The following is a 20,839-nucleotide window of genomic DNA, read 5'->3' as shown; positions in this document are numbered from 1 at the left end:
GCGGGAGGGGGTCCCTGAGGGTGGGGGCACCCTCAGGGCACTCTAGTGCCAGGAAAACGAGTATGCTTTCCTGGCACTAGAGTGGTCCTTTAACTGTATGCATTCAGAGCATTAAAGTGATTTGTAAATGATCAGGTCTGCATATAAATCTTCTAGTTGGAAGAATAGTTGACAAGTTTACACCATTCACTTTTTGACTCCACCCTGCAGCTGTACATGCCATTGAAGGGAAAACAGGGTAATGATGGGAGTTGCTTGACTGTACAGCAATCCCAGAATGGTGCAGAGCACATAATATGAGCAGCTGAAGAAATGCAAAATTGGACTGAAATGCATTCAGCAATTTATTTTCTCCCTTGCTGTGTTTTTCTTTCTCTTTTTTTTTTTCTTCTTCTTTACTTAATATATTTATATGCAAAAATGTAAAAAAAATACAGTGGTGTGATGGACGGCCTGATTTGTTTGGTGCAAACAGCAAGCTCATGGCACCATTTTTGTGACTGTTTTCTTTATTCTTTATTACTCAATCCAAAAGCAATACAGCAAGTTTATAAATTATGATATCAAATAAATATTTTTAAAACTTAACATACTATCGGTGTCAAAATAACACCTAATTTTATCTGTCTTTTTTTTTTTTTTTTTTTTTAATTCTTTATTTTTATAGTGCATATGAGATAACAACATGCATGGGGTACCCCAAGGGCAATCCACATGCTTTTTCAAAAAAAAATTTTTACAAACAGGAGTTAGAGCTTGCACTTTTTTATATTTAATATGCATATGATCTGGTTTAATCACGGGTTAGCTTTGTTAAATGTATTTAACATTGAGTATCATGCTGGTTTATACATGCAACACATGGCTTGTTCATGCAACAAATGACACCCCGCGAGCTCAAGAGGTAGTGGACAGAGGAGTGACAAAGGAGCCTGAAAGCATGGCATGCATAATTACGTTTAAGCTGTAATTATAGTGAGCTATATGTGAGCCGCAAATACAGGCTTAATAAGACTAAATGAAAACAGGGATCGTTAGACTGCTTATGATATATTTTAGAGTAATCGTTAAGCTAGGTCTAAGTTGAGCATATAATAAAGACTAGTGAGATTGGACAATTTAAAGCCACTGTCACCCAGGTGGGTCAGGGTTTCCAGTGCTGCCTAAGTGGGAGGGAGTCGGCATTCCGGTGGACCCAGGGGCTTTCAGGCAGGGGATGTTCCGATGTTATCCGGTGCCTGCTCTGCTGTGTCCGAATAGTTGGGGGAAGTGTCCTTCAGAGCAGGCATCTGTGCATGTTTCACCTGGGTTTTATCCGTGAGCAGTCTTGTTGCAGGCTGGGTGGTATGTGAGCACCTGGTCGGTCCTCCAGTAGAGATGTCGCACCGAGCAACTGGCACATTCACCCCTGGCGGGGGATGGTTGCTGCCCACTGCTTGTTCGAGTCGTCCGTGCCTCTCAGTGCTGGCTTAAGTGGCTGCGACGGCTGGAATCAGGAGGTAGGAGCCGCTTTAGTTGGAATCACAGGAGGTATAAGATTTACCTCTTGTTGTCTGCGCACATGGCGCCCGCCATTTTAGAGGCAGCGGTCAGGCCCCTCCGCCTCATGATCAGGGCCACTGAGTGTGGACCGGGATCACCCCCCGGCCCAGAGGGGGGGGAGGGGGGGGGGTCGTTCGGGACCGGGACCACATAGGTGTAGTTTTGCTGTGTGGCTCCGTTAGGCGGGACTAAAACTCAAGGAGCAAGCCTCTCCCCGGTTCCGGTGGCCATCGAGGGTCACGGCCGTGGGTGAGTTGGGTGCTTAAGGTCATATTTTATAAGCTTTAGAGTGTCTTCATTTGCAGGAGCTGAGCTATCCTGTGACCGCTCTGCTCGGTGGCCCGGCCCCGCCCCCCTTTGTGACTGTTTTCCATGTACCTAGGTATCTCTGTATTACAGGCATCTTTGTATTGTGTACCTGTATTATACAGAGTTCAATGTATGTCTGTAAATGCAGCTGTGGGTCAACAGAGGACAGCAGCTCTATTCAGGCATAAAGTATAGTTAGGTGTGAAATGTATTCTGTGGGCTAATCAAGTTAATTGCTGCCCTGTGAGTGACCATCTGCTGTGGGAGCCAGCAAGTATATCTACTACAGCAAAGGGCTGTGTTGATGTAACTAGAGATTGCTCTGAAGGGACAGTGGGTCCAATCAAGATAACCTTTTGTTGTCATGGTGTATTGGCACAGGGGGAGATGGTAAATTGTGTAAGGAATCACTTTGTTGCAATGTAGTTCTTTCCCTGCGATCTGTTCTGTATTCCCATTGGTGAATGTTTTGTGTAATGTTTATTTTACTGTATGCTATGATCTTTGTAAGCTGGAACTAGATACAATAAACAGTTAGAGTGAGTCTGAGTTCTAAGGAGTTGCCAAGAAAGAAGCTGGTGTTGTCTCTTCCTTGAGGTCTCACACGATATGGCGATTCATTGTCCTCTTTAGAGTAATTACTAATAAGAGTATTGCCGGAAGACTGGATGGATAGAATATCATATAGTAACCAGATATCAGCTCAGTATATCCTGCATATGCTACCAAAGGGGAGTCCTAGCATTTAGTGGAGCAGTTTAGTGCTGCAAGTTATGTAAAAAGATTGCCCACGGACGATATATATCAAGGCCGTATCGTCACAAGTGGTATATTGAAATACAGCTGGTGGACTGATTAAGAAGAATCACATCTCCTTAACCCCTTAAGGACACATGACATGTGTGACATGTCATGATTCCCTTTTATTCCAGAAGTTTGGTCCTTAAGGGGTTAAAGTAACACTACAGGCACCATAACCACTTCTGGACTACTTACAGTCAAGAGCCATTACTACTAGAGTGTACTGTAGTGTTTATTATCCTTGGAGTGTTCCTTTAGCAAAGATCAATACATTTGCAGGTGATGCTGCATGATTTGACACAGTCAACACATTGCTATAAATTTCGCCATTGGCAAAGCAACAGTTTATATAACAGCAGCAACACTGCTCCTCCTACATTTATCTCCCCTACCCAACAGTCATTGTGACACTGCCTGGTAGGAGACAATTTTTTTTTTTTCACTCCTCGGAGTGCACACTGGCTGCATGGCTCTATTATTCTAGTAAAATTGCCAGCAAATGTATAGATTTGTCTACCTACAATAATAATGGTTACTTAGAGAGATGTAGAGTCTTTAATTTCTCAGATCTATGCCATCCCAGCCTCTAGTAAATAGCATTGTGTCTATACATACTTTAGAAATGTTGTTAGATCAGTAAATAAGTTAATAAAACAATTTGTATAGTTTGTAAAGTTACTGACAAATCCATTTTTATTTTATTTTTTATTTTTTATCAACTTGCCTTGTCAAATTATTGGAACACATAGTTTTAATCAATAAGTGGCAGAATGTGACGTGTTTTAAACCTTAAGACTTCCTAAAAATGTTAATCAAAATAATTGGTTGTTACATCTTTTAAATTAGTGTTATTTTAGTAATGTGTGGATTTTTATTCTGTCCCCAACAGTGTACAGACAGGCTGGAGAGGGATCGGCTGATTATATTCCTGAACAAGCTGATACTAAATAAGGTTAGTTTTTGTGGGGGTTTTTCTTTTTGTTTTTTTGCACTCATCTACAGAAGGGTTAAATTGTGAAGCCAAGCAAACCTGATTTTGTCAGTCTACGCAAACATGAGTGAGGATTCCAAAATGGATATGGTGTGCCCCTCAAAGTGTTAATAATCTAAATTTGAATACCTATGGCGGACTCCAACTAGTAAAGGACCAATATAGGCACCCAGTACACTTCAGCTCAATGCAGTGGTCTGGGTGCCAGGTCCCCCTAGTTTTAATGCAAAAAATACAATCTACAAATAAACATAAAAGAACATAGTGTAGTTGGTTTTAAACACCATATAATGCGCTAGTTAAATTGCACTCACAGAAAGAAAGCACAGTATAGGCGTATAACAATCTTTGTGGACTTGACGGAGTCTCTGTAATCTTCTTTAAGACCTTATTGGAGAAGGAGAGACACACAAACCATAGTGCACCGATATAATATATAACAATATGATTTTATTAAGTTACACTTACAGAAGTTCAGGTGTAATGCAGCGTATCAATCACTAAAAGGGATTATGGTGTCGACATCCTTCCTCCCATAGCCGATAGGAAATCGCTGAATTTAGAACATATATAAAAATGAACTTTAAAAATTAAAATACAAATAAAGTCCAAAGGTGCTGTTGTGGTCCCTCCGCCCTACGCGTTTCGTCCAAATTTGGACTTCCTCAGGGGCAAAAAAAGAAGGTCTGCAAGCAGAAAAGGTCTCCGTCCGTCTTTTAAGTCCTGGATTCAAAAATCCCGCCATCTATGTGGCCAATCCCATCATGCCGTCATTTGCGTTCCATTTTCGCTATTCAAGACTCTCTTTCATGTCCGTATAAGGTGTATATACTTCCGGTATTGTGTGGAACGCAAATATGCGTTCCACACTCGTAAATTAAACAAATGAGTAGAAAACGGGCATGAAAAGGAAAAAGAAGAGTAACTATCAGATTCTTAGCCAGAAAAAGATAAATGAATAGATACATTATAACTGAAACAATTTAATATCGTCAGTTTAAATTACGAAAATAAAAGTATAAAAGAATACTGAAAAAACATACTTGATATCAAAGTCCACTTATAGTCATATACATAAAAGATATAGCTATAAAAAATAAAAAAATAAATAAAAGTGTAAATACTATGATTCATATTTCAAAAAAGGGACGATTGGATGACATAAATATAATCACTAAAGGAATTTATATATAAAAATTAATAGAAAAATTTAATAGAAAAAATTAGTTAACCCTGCAGCTGTAAACATAGCAGTTCCAGAGAAACTGCTATGTTTACATTGAGGGCTAATCCAGCCTCTAGTGCCTGTCTTCCTGACAGCCACTAGAGGCCGCTTCCGCGATCCTCAATGCGAAAATCGCATTGAACTAACGCTGGACGTCCATAGGAAAACATTGAGTAATGCTTTCCTATGGGCGGTTTGAATGCGCGCGCAGCTCTGGCTGCGCATGCTCATTCGGAGCTGACATCGGCAGGGGGAGAAGAGGTCACCGGCGCTGGATTAAGGTAAGTGGCTGAAGGGGGGATCCGAGGGAGAGGGGGACCTAATAACCCTTTAGTGCCAGGAAAACAAGTTTGTTTTCCTGGCACTATACTGTTCCTTTAATACTTATAAAGAAATTGAATGGTTCAATTTGGAAATTATTCTTCATGAAAATGTTGTTTCTTATCTCTTAGAAAAATGTAAAAGAAGTTATGGATTCTAACGGTGTAAGGATACTAGTAGACCTCCTGACATTGGCACATCTCCACACCAGCCGGGCCACTGTACCTCTGCAAGTATGTTTCACACATTCTGCGCTTTGCTAGAGTATTGTCTCTCTTCACTCCCAAGCTTGCCTGTTGTACTCATCTTCTCATTATACCTTACTTGCCTGTAGTTAATAGGGATTTGGGTTTACTCCTGAATATAAGTAGCTTCAGCTATTAAAATGTAATCTCTAGCTAGATATTTAAAGGAACACTATAGGGTCAGGAACACAAACATGTATTCCTGAACCCATAGTGTTAAAACCTCCATCTGGGGGTGGGGCCTGACAGCCAAGATAGCCGGACGTGCATTCTGAAACCTCCAGCACCAACAGCCACAAATACACTAATCCTGTCCAAACCACAGGTGCTAGCAAATTCAGGTGCTTGGAACAAGATGCAGTACCTCGCAGGGATCAAAGCGATACCAGTCCGGCACCGATCCGCACTAAGAGAGCCTGAACCGGCCATGCGGCCTAAAAAGGAGCGGAGCCTGCAGCATGGGGGAGGCGGCAGATCACCCGGCACGAGACACACACACACAGCCCTGCTACCCCCCCCCCCCCCCCCCTTGGACCAGCGGGGGTTATCCCGGTCCTCGCTGGGGACGGTTACCCCCAACCAAGCGACAGAATCTGCAGACAGGCAACAATACAAGGGCCCAACCAAGATGGCGGGCCGGACGCGGCCCGCGCAGGGGAGAACCCGCATCAAACCACCCATGCACACTCTGGAGTTCTTTGACCGGCTTGGCGCAAGCCTCTGGTCAGCACTCTACACCCAAGGCCAGATCTTTAAGCTGGTACTGAAACAAGCAGCGGCGTGGGTACGCCCCACGACCCGCCACCAATTACGCGGACACCCGCCAGCGGCTCCCAGGGCTGCCTCCCGACGGTGGCTACACCAAACACCCAAACGGCAGAAGAAATCAATAAATCCCACGGGCACCAGCTCCCACTCGAACGTACACCAGCAGGGGACCACCCATCTTGCCAGACCCACTTCTCGACCAGTGACACCTGCAACCTGCAAACGCCGCCAAGCCCAATGGGCGGGAAGCGGCGCCATACTGCATGGGCGAACATACTGACCCCCGCACCCGAGAGAACAAGGCTGCTAAGCCGACCTCCCACACAAGCTACCCACAAGCTCCAAGAGCCGACGTCCAGCCAGGCTCGCATCTTCCCCTTCACAGCACAGCTGCAAACCGGAGAGTCGACTCGCCGACCAACGCACACCTAAAAGACACAGGGACGCCAGGCTTACACACACCGGAGAGTACGAGCGAAATGCACCGACCAACGCAGGGGGAAAACACTCAGCCCCAACACGGCATCGGCTGAACCAACAGGGACTTGGACTCAATACCAGGCATAGTACACGCTGTAACCCAGCCTCATATGCCCCAAATGGACTCTCACGAACCTGGGTTACAAAGTTTTTTGGTTTTTTTTGTTGTTTCAATTACTGCCCATTCTTATGTTACCGGAGGCCTGACTAACACTCAAACGCAGCCGTGAGTGACCCTGTTGACATCTAACCTATCACTCACTAATCTATCACTGCCTTGCATCTGATACATGTCTTTTGTTTTATTCGACTAAGCGAATCATCCCTAACCTGGAGGGGTAGCACTGTTAGTATAGCTTATCTTACTTAAAAGCCCCTGTAACGCTAATGACCACTAGTAATCAGAGAGCTCTGTTCTAACATGAATAACGACAGCTATCCTGCATTAGACTTTGGCCTCTATCTTAAATAACACGGTCTTCACTTGGCATAGACTCCCTGCAAAGCTGTAAAGCATTTGCTGGACTACTGCCACAGGGGGCTTCAGGTGTTCCCTTTAGTGGCAGCACTGAGGGCAGGCCTGATTCTCAGACTCCAGCAATATTAACTCCCCAGATACCACTGCAGAAAGCGTTAACTGTTAATCTACTTTAACGTATTATTTCATAAGCCGGCATAAATAATTAATGACGCACAACATCCATCATTCCCAAACCATGTTAAATTCTAGCTCTGTGTTCATAATGAGCATGTTACGTTAACCCCTTTCAGGTAGTCTAGCCTGTGTTTAACGGCTTGCAGTTCGTCAGCCCACTTTAAGGAAGTATAAATGGTACCCCCTCTCGGATAAGCAATGTCATGTACCTCAGCATAATCTTAAGCGTAATTAACTTTACCACATACATGTCTAGCATAGACTGTTTCATATGACTACTAATGTTACAAAGCCTGTTATTTTACAGTTAACCAATAAGCCTGTTTAACCTTTAACGAACACTCGACTTGTATTAGCCTGTTAGAATCATACCAAATAGACGAAGCGGATTCTCAATCTTACGATTAACTATTAATATGTCTAAATACTTTAGCATGTTCTATCATATAAGCAATGGTTACTAGCCTGTTATATTCATTTTTAACAAAAATGTGCAAATGTAAAAAGCCACGAACATGTCTGCATGAACCTGCCTGTGCCCGCTGTCATGGCTACACGGGCCTGCATGTAAAATCTTTTGCACCAAAAATAAAGAATTTAAAAAAAAAAAACTCCACCTGGCCCCCACTTGCCTCCCGTAATATAGTAAAATCTTAATTGTATTCAAGTCTGCAGCTGCTGCCTCTGTCCCTGATCTGCCTGCTTACAGCTGACATCATTAGAAGTGATTCTGTGAGCCAATCACTATGCTTTCCCATAGGATTGGCTGAGACTCTCAAGGAGGCAGATCAGGGGCAGAGCCAGCACAAGTCAAACACAGCCCTGGCCAATCAGCATCTCCACATAGACCTGAGTTGAATCAATGCATCTCTATGAGGAAAGTTCAGTGTCTGCATGCAGAGGGTGGAGACATTGAATGACAGTGCTGTACACTAGGCAGCACTTCCCCAGGAAGCACCTCTAATAGCCATCTGAGGAGTGGCCAGTGGAGTGATCACTGGGCTGTAATGTGAACACTGCATTTTCTCTTCAAAGACCCTGTTTACTGCAAAGAGCCTGAAGGTAATGATTCTACTCACCAGAACAAATACAATAAGCTGTAGTTCTGGTGACTACAGTGTCCCTTTAACTATATTTTTATCATTTATAATAATTAATTTAATCTCTAGCTACTTAATAATTAATTATAGATAATAAAGCTGTGTATTTGGGTTCTAGACTACTGGAGTTTCATCCTTAGCTAGATGAAGGCCTATACCCTTACAGATATATAGCCTGTATTTATGGCTACGTTTTGATAACTTTGCAATAATAATTTCCTGTACAAACGTAACCCTTAGTAAGTGTTAAAGCTAGACATCATGGCTTTTTATTGACACAAGGCTAAATGTGCGCTACTTGTTTGTCATCATTTATCTTTTATTTATATATATATATATATTTTTTTTTTTTTGTTTGTTTTCTTTAAACCTTTGTACAGCTTTTTAGAATGTGCTGGCACTACATATATAGTGATGTAATGTGCATGATGTATTTTTGTGTGTTGCACTATTTGCACTAGATTTTTTTATTTTTGTTTATGATGTGAACAATGTATTTTAGATCACAGCTACTCTTTTATTGTACATGAATGATATTCAACAGATATGTATACCACAAATGCCTTAAAAAGCACCAACTAAATATTGTCCTGAATTAATCTTCAATCTGTTTTATAGAGTAATGTCATCGAAGCATCTCCTGACATGAAGAGGGAGAGTGAGAAGGAGTGGTATTTTGGGAATGCTGACAAGGAAAGGAGCGGTCCATACAGTTTTGTTGAGGTAGGTTTCTTTAAATAGCAACAGTAGATTCCTATTACTAGCATGCTTTCCAAGTGTCCCTATTTATGAGGCATGGTCCCTATTTTGGGTTCAAATTCTTTAAACCCTCTTTTCTAGAATCTCCATATTATCGATGTGTCTGAGTGTATACCAGAGCTTAAAGCATTAATATTCACAATAATATGCATTTAAACTACAATGAATGTCTTTAGAAATCAGTGTGTGTAAATAAAATACATTGCTCTTGTTCTGTGTTGCATTTTAATTGCCTAAATTGTTATTAGTAAGTAGTCTCAAATTTCTCCGAACACCCTTCCGCTGCCTACACCCCCACTCGCACCCCTACATTTAAAGTGTCCCTTTTTACCCTTTTGAAATGTTTGGTGGTATGTAATATTAATATGTGCTAATGGTTATTATAGCAGATTGCTTTTTTAAAATCTTAATCTTTTCTGGCAATGGCCTCTTTTTGAATCCGATTCAGTTTGACTAGGTTTGGCCAATGGCTCTGTTTACCAATGAACACATTCCTTCAATGAACTTGGCTGTCTCAAAACCTTTAACTGATATATTGCATTACATTGCTGCAAACCCATTTGGTGCTCCTAACTGTATATGTGCGCTCCTTAATTAAATAAAATATAAATAAAAATTAGATTTCTGCCTATCATGTTATAGTGTGTATTTAAGATATTATTTGCATTATCTTCATGCTGGGTTGCTGCAAGAGATATTGTTTGTTAACATTATTGCAGCATCCCAGTTTTGAAACATTTTATATATCTACTTTGTATCTGTTAACACATTTATGTATTCCAAGTCAGGGACAGCAGTTTATAGGAAGAATGAATTAATTTGTTTCTATGTAATAGAGGATTCAGAACAGCTTGATATCGCTATCTAGTGATTTTTAAATGTATTGTTTATTAAAGATATACTTATGTTTTATTTCTCAAATTTTTATTTATATTTTATTTAATTAAGGAGCGCACATACTCTATTTTTTGCCAGCCCATTTAATTATATCTTCATTTTATATTGTGTGTAAATATGTATGTATGTATGTATGTATATATATATATATATGTATATGTGTATATATATGTGTGTGTGTGTGTGTGTGTGTGTGTGTATATATATATATATATATATATATATTTATTTATTTTAATTTTTTTTTTTTTGTTGTTGCTCCTAACTGTATAAGCAAAAACAACATTTCAAAAGGTGAAAGAAAAACACAAAATGGTGTACCACTAGGATAAAGCACTGTTTATCCCAATTGTGAAACAGAAAACAATCTCTGTAAATGTGAAATGCTTCATTTAATATAATCTACACTGTTGCAGTCTCTTCTGTTTCCTGAGTTTCATTTCACAGCATTTATATTTGATTTTTATCTGTTATTAACCATGTGAGGATTTTAAAGAGTAGCTCTTTTGATAAGTACATATAACAATATATAAACATAAATGAAGCTTAGATGTACTTCCTTATTTTTAATGCAAGTCTAATACTTTTTTTTTCTTCATATAGCTGTCCCTTTGAGTTTGTGATGTTTCCACAAACTTATATATATTTATTTGATATATGAAAGTGTTCGACTTGCGTTAAAAATAAGGAAGTACATTTATATATAATTCACAGTAGGAAGATAGTTTCGATTCAGAAGAATATATATGTTGGACAAAAAGAACAAAAGAGGTCCAATGGTGGCGTATATCTCTATTTTAGGACAGAAATAGGTGTGGAGTGCCACTTACATTAGGTGTAGCTCCACACCAGATCTGAGATTTTGGGCCTGGGAGGAACAATCCCCAACTAAGGATATGTGAGAGATCTTCTTGTACTGTATATTGGTCCTCGCCAAGACATGAAACATAGAGCAGGGTACAGATACAAAATATGGTGTAGTATATAAGGCATATTTTGAATAATATAAGTATATAGTTTATGCACTTGCGTGTAATAGAGCTCTGAACAGCTCCAATACAATCCCCACTTTTGGATATTTCAATCAGGAGCAGTCAGGGGTGTCATGTAAAAACAAAATATACTGATCTCCGTAGACAAAAAAAATTCTCAGCGCTTTACTTTAGTGGATAAAATCCTCACTAAGGATATAATTGGAAAAATATTCACAGATGAGAAGGCATGTAGGAGCAAGGATAAAGAGGGAACTTTTTTTTCATTATTAACTATTTAAAAGCAATAAAGAGTATCATAAAAACACCAACGCGTTTTCAGCGCATAAAAAAGGCTTTTTCAAAGTTTATATCTCAGAGCTGGTATGAAGCTCCACCTAATGTAAGTGGCATTCCACACTTTTTCCTGTCCATGAATAGAAATATATTCAACCATTTGAGCTTTTTTTATTAATTTTGTCTTAGATCTATATCCATCTGAAGTGAAACCTTCCACCTACTGTGACTTATTACCATTTCTCTAGCCAAGAGAAGAGACCCTTGGCAGGATTGTTGCTGCTACACACCAACAGAACTGTTTATCGATTGATCTGTTTGTATCATCATAGTACTTTTGCCTAATACATGTAGTGGATTATAATGGTGTCATTTAATGACTAGAATATGAAGGACTGAATTGGTGTCAACAATAATTGAAATAGAACTATTATTTTGGTAGATGCAAGAGTTCTGGGCTAAAGGAATCCTCAGTCCAAAAACCCGTTGTTGGGCTCAGGGTATGGATGGCTGGCGACCTCTACAAGTAATTCCTCAGCTAAAGTGGTGTTTGTTGGCAAGTGGACAGGCTGTGCTGAATGAGACCGATCTTGCCACCTTAATACTTAACATGCTCATCACCATGTGCGGATACTTTCCTAGCAGGTAAAGAAGAGATGGATATGACCGTTCTGCAGAATTTTGACTTCTCTCTTAATTTAAATGTTTGTATCATATTAATTATTGTCATGTACCCATTCATGAGGTGCAAAACAAGTTGTTAAGAAATGCTATTAAAGGGTGCTGGTACAATGGATAAAATACATAAAATTCATTTTCCCAATATAAAATCGACAGATTTGAGGTAGTTAATTTGGTGAAAGCCAATCAATGCCATCCAAATATGGATAAAATTGAAATTACTAATGTGGAATGGAACTTTACCAAACAGTGACTCGGACTATGGGTAATTTAGGTCCAAATGCCCAGAGCTCTACCTTGTAAAGATTTCACATTGATACCTCACTGAGATGTCTGGGATTGGACAGCCATAGTAGCTGCAGATGCTAGATCAGCTTTTGCAAATAAATAGTTCATCCTCTGACGAAGAAAACATGCAAAACAGGTTTTAGATTTTTTTGTTTATTTTCTGGTGAGGGGGGGGCGATGGTGACATATATTGAAAAATATTGGTGTATAGATTGTTTTTATCAAAATGTTTAATAGAGTGAAACGTGTGTTTTCCAGAGATCAGGATAATGCCATCATTAGACCATTGCCAAAGGTAAAGAGACTGCTGAGTGATAACACCTGCCTACCCCATTTTACTCAGGTAAGCACCTTATTTTGAGGTTTAGTAACAAATCGCATTCCACCCTTTTGTTTTTTGGGCTGCGATCTTTGTTTTAGTTGTCTTTCTTTCATATTTCTTTTCAGTTTTTCAGATTCATTAACTATAAATACATAAAGGAAAGAAAGTTTGGAAGCATTTAGTCATTCTAAACTTTTTCCTTCCACTAACCATTCGAACGGTCCCCTTTCATTTTCTGTGGCCAAGATGCTGTTGACTTGCTTGGGTTTTAGCAGCTTTTGTTTCCATTTCATTCCTCAGCTTTTGCTGACGTTTGACCCCATCCTGGTTGAGAAGGTTTCCATATTGCTCTATCACATCATGCAAGACAACCCACAGCTGCCTCGTTTCTATCTCACCGGAGTGTTCTTCTTTATTATGATGTACACTGGTTCCAACGTGCTTCCTGTAGCAAGGTAAGGAGGAAGTGAGTCACTGCTCACAAGTGAGAAGTGAAGTCTTTTTTTTTTTTTTTTTCATAGAACTGTCCCCTTGCGTTTGTGATGTTTCCACAAACACTTACCATCTACTGCACCTCACCCAGGTTTATTAGGGTGAGGTGCAGTAGAAAGGAGTGTAAAACACATCTTTTTCTTGAAATGCTATGCATGGTGATATCATTACATTGATGCCATGCACGCCACATTAGAGTATGGCATCATGGGACACCACAAGATTTGCATAATTTGCCAGTTTGTGTCTAGCTTATGATGAATTTAGATTTTTTCTTAATCAAAATTCAAAGCAGTTTTCCTGGCTATTGAAACTCCTGTAATATGGGACGTTTCACTCTACTATCACTGAAGGCGATATTTTGTGCATCTCATGTAGAATAATTTATGTGAAATTATACAGTGCATGCTGTACTATTATATACATGTATGTATTTGAATTGTGTAGGGACTACCGTTATTTGTATCTACAGACCTTACATTTTAGGTGACTAAAGGTTATTGGCTGCTCACTTGTATCTTTGATTGTTTGTGCACAGATGTGATTCTAGGTGTGGCATTTGCTTATGAAATCTGTTCTGGTTTTCTCTCAACATACTTAAAGGGACATGCATCTTTTGTCATTCAAATGCTTTGAATGAGACAGTTTCCACACACTGCAGGCTGATAACCGCAGATAAATATGATTTTTTTTGTTTTGTTTCACATTTACCTGTTTCCTCTTCTGTTTGCTTTCCACACCAACTCTGGTGGAGGAGGGGGGGGGGGGGGGTAACTGATTCAACCAACCGGTGTGCTATCCCTAGGAATGCTTTAAAAGTGCATTGGGCATGCCTGACAGATTTACACACGTGCAGGTTTCTTCACATTGTAACATCCTGAAAGGGCTAGATGAGAGGGAGTCTGATCAGTGTTATTCATGCAGAGCAGGCTGTTCTTTTGGGTTTCTCTCTCCTGCTGCTGCACAATGATTCCCTGTTTATGTCATTAATTGACTGGTCTGCAACTGAAATGGGTAGGTGAATGGGAGGGGTGAGGCTGAAGAAACTCCCTTAACTGAGAGGCGTGACAAACAATGCAATCTGACCAACGTTTAGTGAGTTTTACATACTTGATAAAGTTTTCATTGCTTTGTTTTTGATTTATACTGTATTTGTTTAAAAGTGTTTGCTGGTTTAAAAATAATTAAGTAATGTATGTTCTTTTTAATAAAGAAAAGTAAATACTACAGTTGATTTATTTCATATTCAGTATGCTGAATTACAACTAAAAACCTTATCACTGGTCAAATACTTAGGGTCTGCACCTAATCTTGACTTTTCTAATAAATCCTTTTTTTTCCTTTGCTCTTTTCTATAGAATTGTTGAAATGCTGGTGGTACCATCCAGCTTGGAGTGTCTGTTAATTGGCTGTTTTGTCTTACTCTGATTCAGATTTTTTTTTAATTATTTCTTTACACATAAGGTTACATATCCTGGTGGTATTTTATGTAAGGTGTATATGTAAAAGTACCAATTCAAGTTGAGACCCTAAAATTATAGAACTTTATTTCAAACATCTAGCTGCAACTCTTGTTCCAACATGTGAGATTGGACCTATGTTTGAATAATAGATCCTCTTAATATAAACATACTTCTACAAAACTTACTAACATTGAGAGCTTTTTCTGAAATTGTCATTAGTTCCTGGTAATAGAAGAATACTTTGACCAATAAAGTCACCCAGAAAAACCTCTTGAATGTTTAACTTATTTGATGTTTGTATTCAGCTTAGAATATTTAGAGTGAAATTCTTGTATTAACTTTAGAATGATTCACTTGATTCTTTGGTTTTGTTTCAGATTTCTGAAGTACACCCACACTAAACAAGCATTTAGATCGGAAGAGGTGAGGACATATTAAACGTGTATTTTGACAAATAGTAGCTCTTAACTGTTTTGCTAATTTAAAAGCAAAGTTTTTGGGAAGTTCTGACATATACATCAACAATATCGAGCAATATGCATTTAATTTATTACTACAGGAATACAGCATCTTATTAACTGGTGGCTGACTGTTGTATTTTATAATCTTTGCTTCATGATGGTCTCTGATTTTCTTAGATTAATTCTAGTGATGTTTTGATTGGCTGACAATCAAACATAGTTAATAAAAAATACTTTTCCGTCTTCAGATGTGGAAGGTTTTTTTGTTTTCTTCATGTCAATAAAAACAGCGCTTGGGTTTTCTCATTCTTGCTCTTTATGCGCTAAAACATAAAATAAAATGTAAAAATTCCTCAAGCTATCACGTGCACAGCAAGGGTAAGTAGCAGACAAACTCCACCCTGACTTAACCAGCAACAAACTTCTTATTGTAGTCTTTGAGGTCTGATCATATCACATAGACATCTGGCAGGTGATTTATGGGATAAGTAATTTATCCCAAGCCACTATTCCACTCAGCTTATATGATGAATGGAATTGCGTTCTATACTGCCAGCATCCATACCACCACTGCTTTTGCTTTATACACAGGTCACATGTTTGCAAACCAGGCTCTGTGAAGCGATCAGCAGAGCCACTGACTGTGTATGCGTTCTGGGAACGAGAGAGAGATCAGCCCAAAGCCACCACTTTAATGAAAGTAACAATGGTAGCCCATAGGTTTGAACTCTGGTTGGTTTACAGCTTACGGTGGCTGCTGTTTTAGTCCTTATAGTGAATGGATCTTGAGCACTAACTTTAGCACATTTGGAGGTGTAAACTTTTAATTGCATGGGATACAATATTTAGTTTCTATTTTGAAAGTTTTCTTTATGCAATATTCACTTTTGTAAAATAATTTGTACCAGACGCTTTTCACCTTCTGTTTCTTTGTCTTAATTGGACACTGTAGGTACTGTAACTGCTTCATATTAGTGAAATGGTTGTTGTGTCTGTAATCCCCTGTCACCATCATTCCATTGGATTTGTATGGCTACAAAGAAGTGTGCAATCTGTGCCTTAGCTACACCTCCAATTATTGGCCAGCTATGAGTGGCTAGTATTTAATGTTAAACTACTTGAAAATGGTTTAGCACTGATTGGAGGTACAGTGCCAGGGAATACAAAGCACTAGAATCAATTCAATAAGATTAAATGGTTATACTGGCTCCTATGTCTAAGGACCGCGTGGCCCAAAACATGTAAGGAAGATTATTCTTTGGCTTTTGTTTGCTCCTGTTTGTTTATATACCTTGTAGAATAAACCTTTCCTTTTGTATTAGGAGCGCTTGCTTTTTCTGGATTATATTTTAGTTTTTTTCTTTGCATAACTGTCCCTTTAACGTGTTCATCGTTTGTCTATTACACTAGGCCAAGGGACGACAACCTTTGGCACTCTAGATGTTGTGAACTACATTTCCCCTGATGCTTTGCCAGCATTATAGCTTTAACAGCATTATGGGAGATGTAGTCCACAATATGCAGAGTGCTGAACTTTGTCTTACCCTTCGCTAGGCCATGAAATATAGTTGTGCTTCCAAAAGAAGCTGATAATGATAGAGCAAACATGGCAACAAGTAAGAGGCAAACCACTACAAAACAGTTTGTCTTTTTAATGGGGAAAGGTGCTAGTTATCCTGGTATCATTAAAGGGACACTCCAGGCACCCAGACCACTTCTGCTCATTGGAGTGGTCTGGGTGCCAACTCCCACTACTCTTAACCCTGCAAGTGTAATTATAGCAGTTTTTTATAAACTGCAATAATTACCTTGCAGGGTAAACTCCACCTCTAGTGGCTGTCTCCTAGACAGCCACTAGAGGTCACTTCTTCCTTCATAGCACAGATTATCTGTGCTAGAGCGTTGCTGGACGTCCTCACACTGTGTGAGGACCTCCAGCGTCGCTCATTTCCTCATAGGAAAGCATTGAAAATCTTTTTCAATGCTTTCCTATGGGGAGCGCTAATGCGCATGCGCATTAGGTCTCCTCGGCCGGTGGGCGGGATCAGTCTCGCCCACCGGCCGACGCAATGGAGAGTAGGAGCGTCGCGGAGGAGGAGACAGCGACGAGGGACATCACCTCTGCCTCAGGTAAGTTACTGAAGGGGTTTTTTTTTTTTTTTGTAAATATTTATTTTTGCAGTGCATATTAAGATAACATACAAGCACGTGGTGCCCCAAAGGCAGTCCACTTGCACAATTCGAAACAAAGGTTACAACGGGGTACATAGGAACAATGCACAATTTTATATATATATTTAGTTACCAGAGGATAGGTTGCGAGTTTATATATATATAGTAGACATGCTATTCAAGTTAAGAGGTCACGAGTTTAAATTTAGTAAACATGTTATTCAAATTAAGAGGTCACGAGTTTACACATAGAAAACATGCTATGCAAATTAAGAGGTCACGAGTGTATACGTATTAAACATGCTGTTCAAATTAAGAGGTCGCGGGTTTATGCATAGTAAACATGCTATTCAAATTAGGTGTGAGTAGTTATTGTATAGTAATTCAGCGCGTAACAATCAACATATAGTTTAATAAACTGGCTATGAAGCTTTAAAACACAACTATGAATAAGTCTCATAGGCTAGGGCTAGAGATCATACGCTTAATAATAGTAAGATTGACCTGTAGTTTACATAGGTTGTAGACTGAGGCCTAAAGCACAATAGCAGTATGACAACATGGCATATGGAGTGGAGAAATGGTTTCATACTATAAGATTTGCATTAGAGTATGGAAAATTATTGTCTAAGTGTACAGTCAAGTCCGATTAATGCTAATCCCCAACATTGTCCGGCTGCATTGCTGCTGTGGTTGCATGTTGCCGGAACATTGGGCGCTTGTGGTATTGCCCCTGTTAGCCGATGCCCTCTGTTGGGGTGCAGTCAGTACCCAGTGAGGGTCCTCTGGACGGCAGTTTGATGCGATGGCTTCCTGGGCGTGATGGGAGTCGTTGAGGTGGGTCACCAAGCCTGTATATGGCTGCTCTTGGAGTGGAGGGTGTACTGTATGTAGCATCTCTCGACGTTTGGTCAGTGCTGAGTGATCGTGAGGAAGGGAGGGCTTTTCCCCAGCCCCAGGCCTCTTGTGGGGTCGGCTTCTTCTTGCCACAGACTCGGGTGTCTATGTGAGCCGGGTCTTTCCCCTGGTGGGCGCCGTGGGTTGCCCTGGTGTTTCGCCGCCGCCAGCGGCGGGCGGGCTTTCGGCGTGGTGGCTGAAGCTGTGGAGGATGTCTCCGTGGGACCTCTGGCCCAGGTGGGTATTTAGTGGGTACAGTGGGTGTTGAGGGGCAAGCTTTACCCGGGATCGGCCCACTCCTTCCCCTTCTCCTCACCTCCTTCGTCTCCTCTCCATTTGCAGAGGAGGACCCGGTTAGGAGTCGTTCCAGTCGGGCCCAGAAGTTCTGGAATATCCTGTCCAGGTTGGTCGGCTGTGGCAGCGTGAATGTAGGCTGGGATACAGCCTCCGCCATCTTGCTGGGTCCAGCCCGTCCAGGGCCCCAGTCTGGGCAGTCTGCTGTAATCAGTGTCTCTTTACTTGCTGGGTTGGTGGGGACCGGGATAACCCCCTCCGGTCCATGGGGGGGGAACGGGAGCCGGAACTGAGCTTCTCCATGCTTTGCGGCGACGGGAGAGCGGCCGCCTCCCCCGTGTCCACCTCGTGAGTAGGCCGCGACGGCTGGATATTCGGGACTTTGGCGTACAGCCTCAGGAGAGGTGTCATTCTGCCGGTCTCGGTGCCCTGAGTCGATTAGTGGCCAATATGGGTCGGATCGCAGGTTCCGTATAACGGATTTTATGTCGCTTTGTGCGTGGCCTCTGGAGCTTCAGCAGCACACGTCTGCTCCCTTCTGCAGTCAGGCCCCGCCCCCCTACTGAAGGGGTTTTCACCCCTTTAGTAACCGTGGATTGGGGGGTGGGAGGGAGAGGGACCCTCCAGTGCAAGGAAAACGGATTGTTTTCCTGGCACTGGAGTTTTCCTTTAACACTACAGCAGGTTGTAGTAACCTTTAAAGTGGGGGCTTGACCAATGTAGTGAGGAGAATCCAATAACCTCCATCAAGCAATACCTTCCTTTAGACTTGTTGCATATAGGTGCACATCCTTTACAAATCACTACAATTATAAGCAACAGGGACAAGGGATCTTCTTACACCACAAATTATGCAAGAACAATAGCTTATAATGTTTTTTTTTTTTTTTTTTTATTGTAAAACAAACCGTACATTTGTTTTATATTAGTAATATAGAAAGATAGCATTACTAAACAGTATGTAGTAAAAATTTACACCCATTTAAAATGTTAAGTTTATAGTACCATTGTGTACTGATGTTTTGTTTCTCTCTCAACAGAGCAAAGGACCAGATATTTTTCAGAGAAGTATTCTTGGCCATATTCTTCCAGAAGCCATGGTGTGCTACCTTGAAAATTATGAGCCTGAAAAATTTTCAGAAATCTTCCTTGGAGAATTTGATACTCCAGAAGCCATATGGAGCAGCGAGATGAGGTATGGATTGTCCTTTTATTTCACCTGCTTGAGAATTTGCTTACTGGTTTAATCTTTCGATATTTTGAAAGCTTAATGTCTTATAAAGCCCTTGAAAAATAGATGTTGAACTATCTGTATTAAATGTTCCTCCAGTCCATAGGAAAATGAAGACAATTACATTATTTTTGTTAAAGTATTTTAGGCCACTTAAGATCTCAATATTCTTGCAAGCGTTCAGAAGTCGTATTTTGATTTAGTTTTAAACCCCTTTTTGTTGATTGCCTGTAATAGTAATGTGATCCATAATTCACTTTCTTGATTATTTGCAGGCGACTCATGATAGAGAAGATCGCTGCCCATTTGGCCGATTTCAGTCCTCGTCTCCAGAGCAACACTAGAGCACTTTATCAGTACTGTCCCATACCAGTCATCAATTATCCTCAACTGGAGAATGAGTTGTTCTGCAACATTTATTACTTAAAGCATTTCTGCGATACACTCCGCTTTCCTGATTGGCCCATTAAGGATCCTGTAAGTTATTGATCCTGCTGGGAATAATTCAAAGTCTTGCATCATTTGCTGGGTGGAAATTATTATGCAGTTGTTTTGTCAAATCTTGCATCTCCCCTGAATGTACTTATTGCAGGGAAGTTATATACTGCATTTGCATATTGAGCTGTTTTCATATCTCTTAACACATGGTTACTTCTGTTATGTTGGTTACGTTCGTTTGGATTGCTTAATCTGAGGGATAAAAGAGGGTGCCGATAACATCAGAATCCTTCAGCTAGAGTACACTTATTATTAGTTCATCATTCTATAAGAACTTACTTTTATTGCTGTCTGACATAGGAAGGGGAGGAACACATTTTTGCACAAAATCATAGGCCAGGTATGAGCGGAGGCTTACATTATGAAGGCTCATACTCTGTTTGACTACTGTATTTATTCACTAAACTGGGAATTGTTGGGACTTTGAAGTGAATTTTAGATTTTAGGCAAAATGGCTGCATTAAAATTTCTCCATGCCCGCTCTGTTTTTAGTTCAAGTATTTGGGCTAAAAAAAGTTACATTTACATAATAGTGAAGTGTTCATGTGAGTCAAGCCTTTGTGTGCTTTAAATTTGATCAAATTCCACATTCAGAAGAAAGTTTGTGGGGGGGAAAAAACAGACTGGGCAATGTTGATATATGCATTGATATTGGACTAATGCTATATGCTTTTTGTTG

General features: G+C 40.3%; 1 protein-coding gene across 4 annotated transcripts in view; it reads left to right on the top strand.

Moving 5' to 3' along the window:
* DNAJC13 (DnaJ heat shock protein family (Hsp40) member C13) overlaps window positions 1-20,839 on the top strand; it is a 189,560-nt gene that overhangs the window by 137,372 nt on the left and 31,349 nt on the right. For all 4 annotated transcript variants that reach the window (XR_010090773.1, XM_063452169.1, XM_063452170.1 and 1 more), the window contains 9 exons: window positions 3,542-3,604; window positions 5,321-5,422; window positions 9,056-9,160; window positions 11,804-12,006; window positions 12,589-12,673; window positions 12,953-13,107; window positions 14,985-15,030; window positions 19,472-19,626; window positions 19,938-20,139. Coding sequence is in view for 3 of the 4 variants with exons in the window: in XM_063452169.1 (XP_063308239.1) it covers window positions 3,542-3,604; window positions 5,321-5,422; window positions 9,056-9,160; window positions 11,804-12,006; window positions 12,589-12,673; window positions 12,953-13,107; window positions 14,985-15,030; window positions 19,472-19,626; window positions 19,938-20,139 (1,116 nt within the window). In the remaining variant the exon portion in view is untranslated. The remainder of the gene's footprint in view (window positions 1-3,541; window positions 3,605-5,320; window positions 5,423-9,055; window positions 9,161-11,803; window positions 12,007-12,588; window positions 12,674-12,952; window positions 13,108-14,984; window positions 15,031-19,471; window positions 19,627-19,937; window positions 20,140-20,839) is intronic.

Source organism: Pelobates fuscus, chromosome 4 (assembly GCF_036172605.1).
Source record: "Pelobates fuscus isolate aPelFus1 chromosome 4, aPelFus1.pri, whole genome shotgun sequence".
Taxonomy (NCBI): domain Eukaryota; kingdom Metazoa; phylum Chordata; class Amphibia; order Anura; family Pelobatidae; genus Pelobates; species Pelobates fuscus.
Note: the sequence above shows the minus strand (reverse complement) of the source record. Positions and strands in the feature narration are given on the sequence as shown.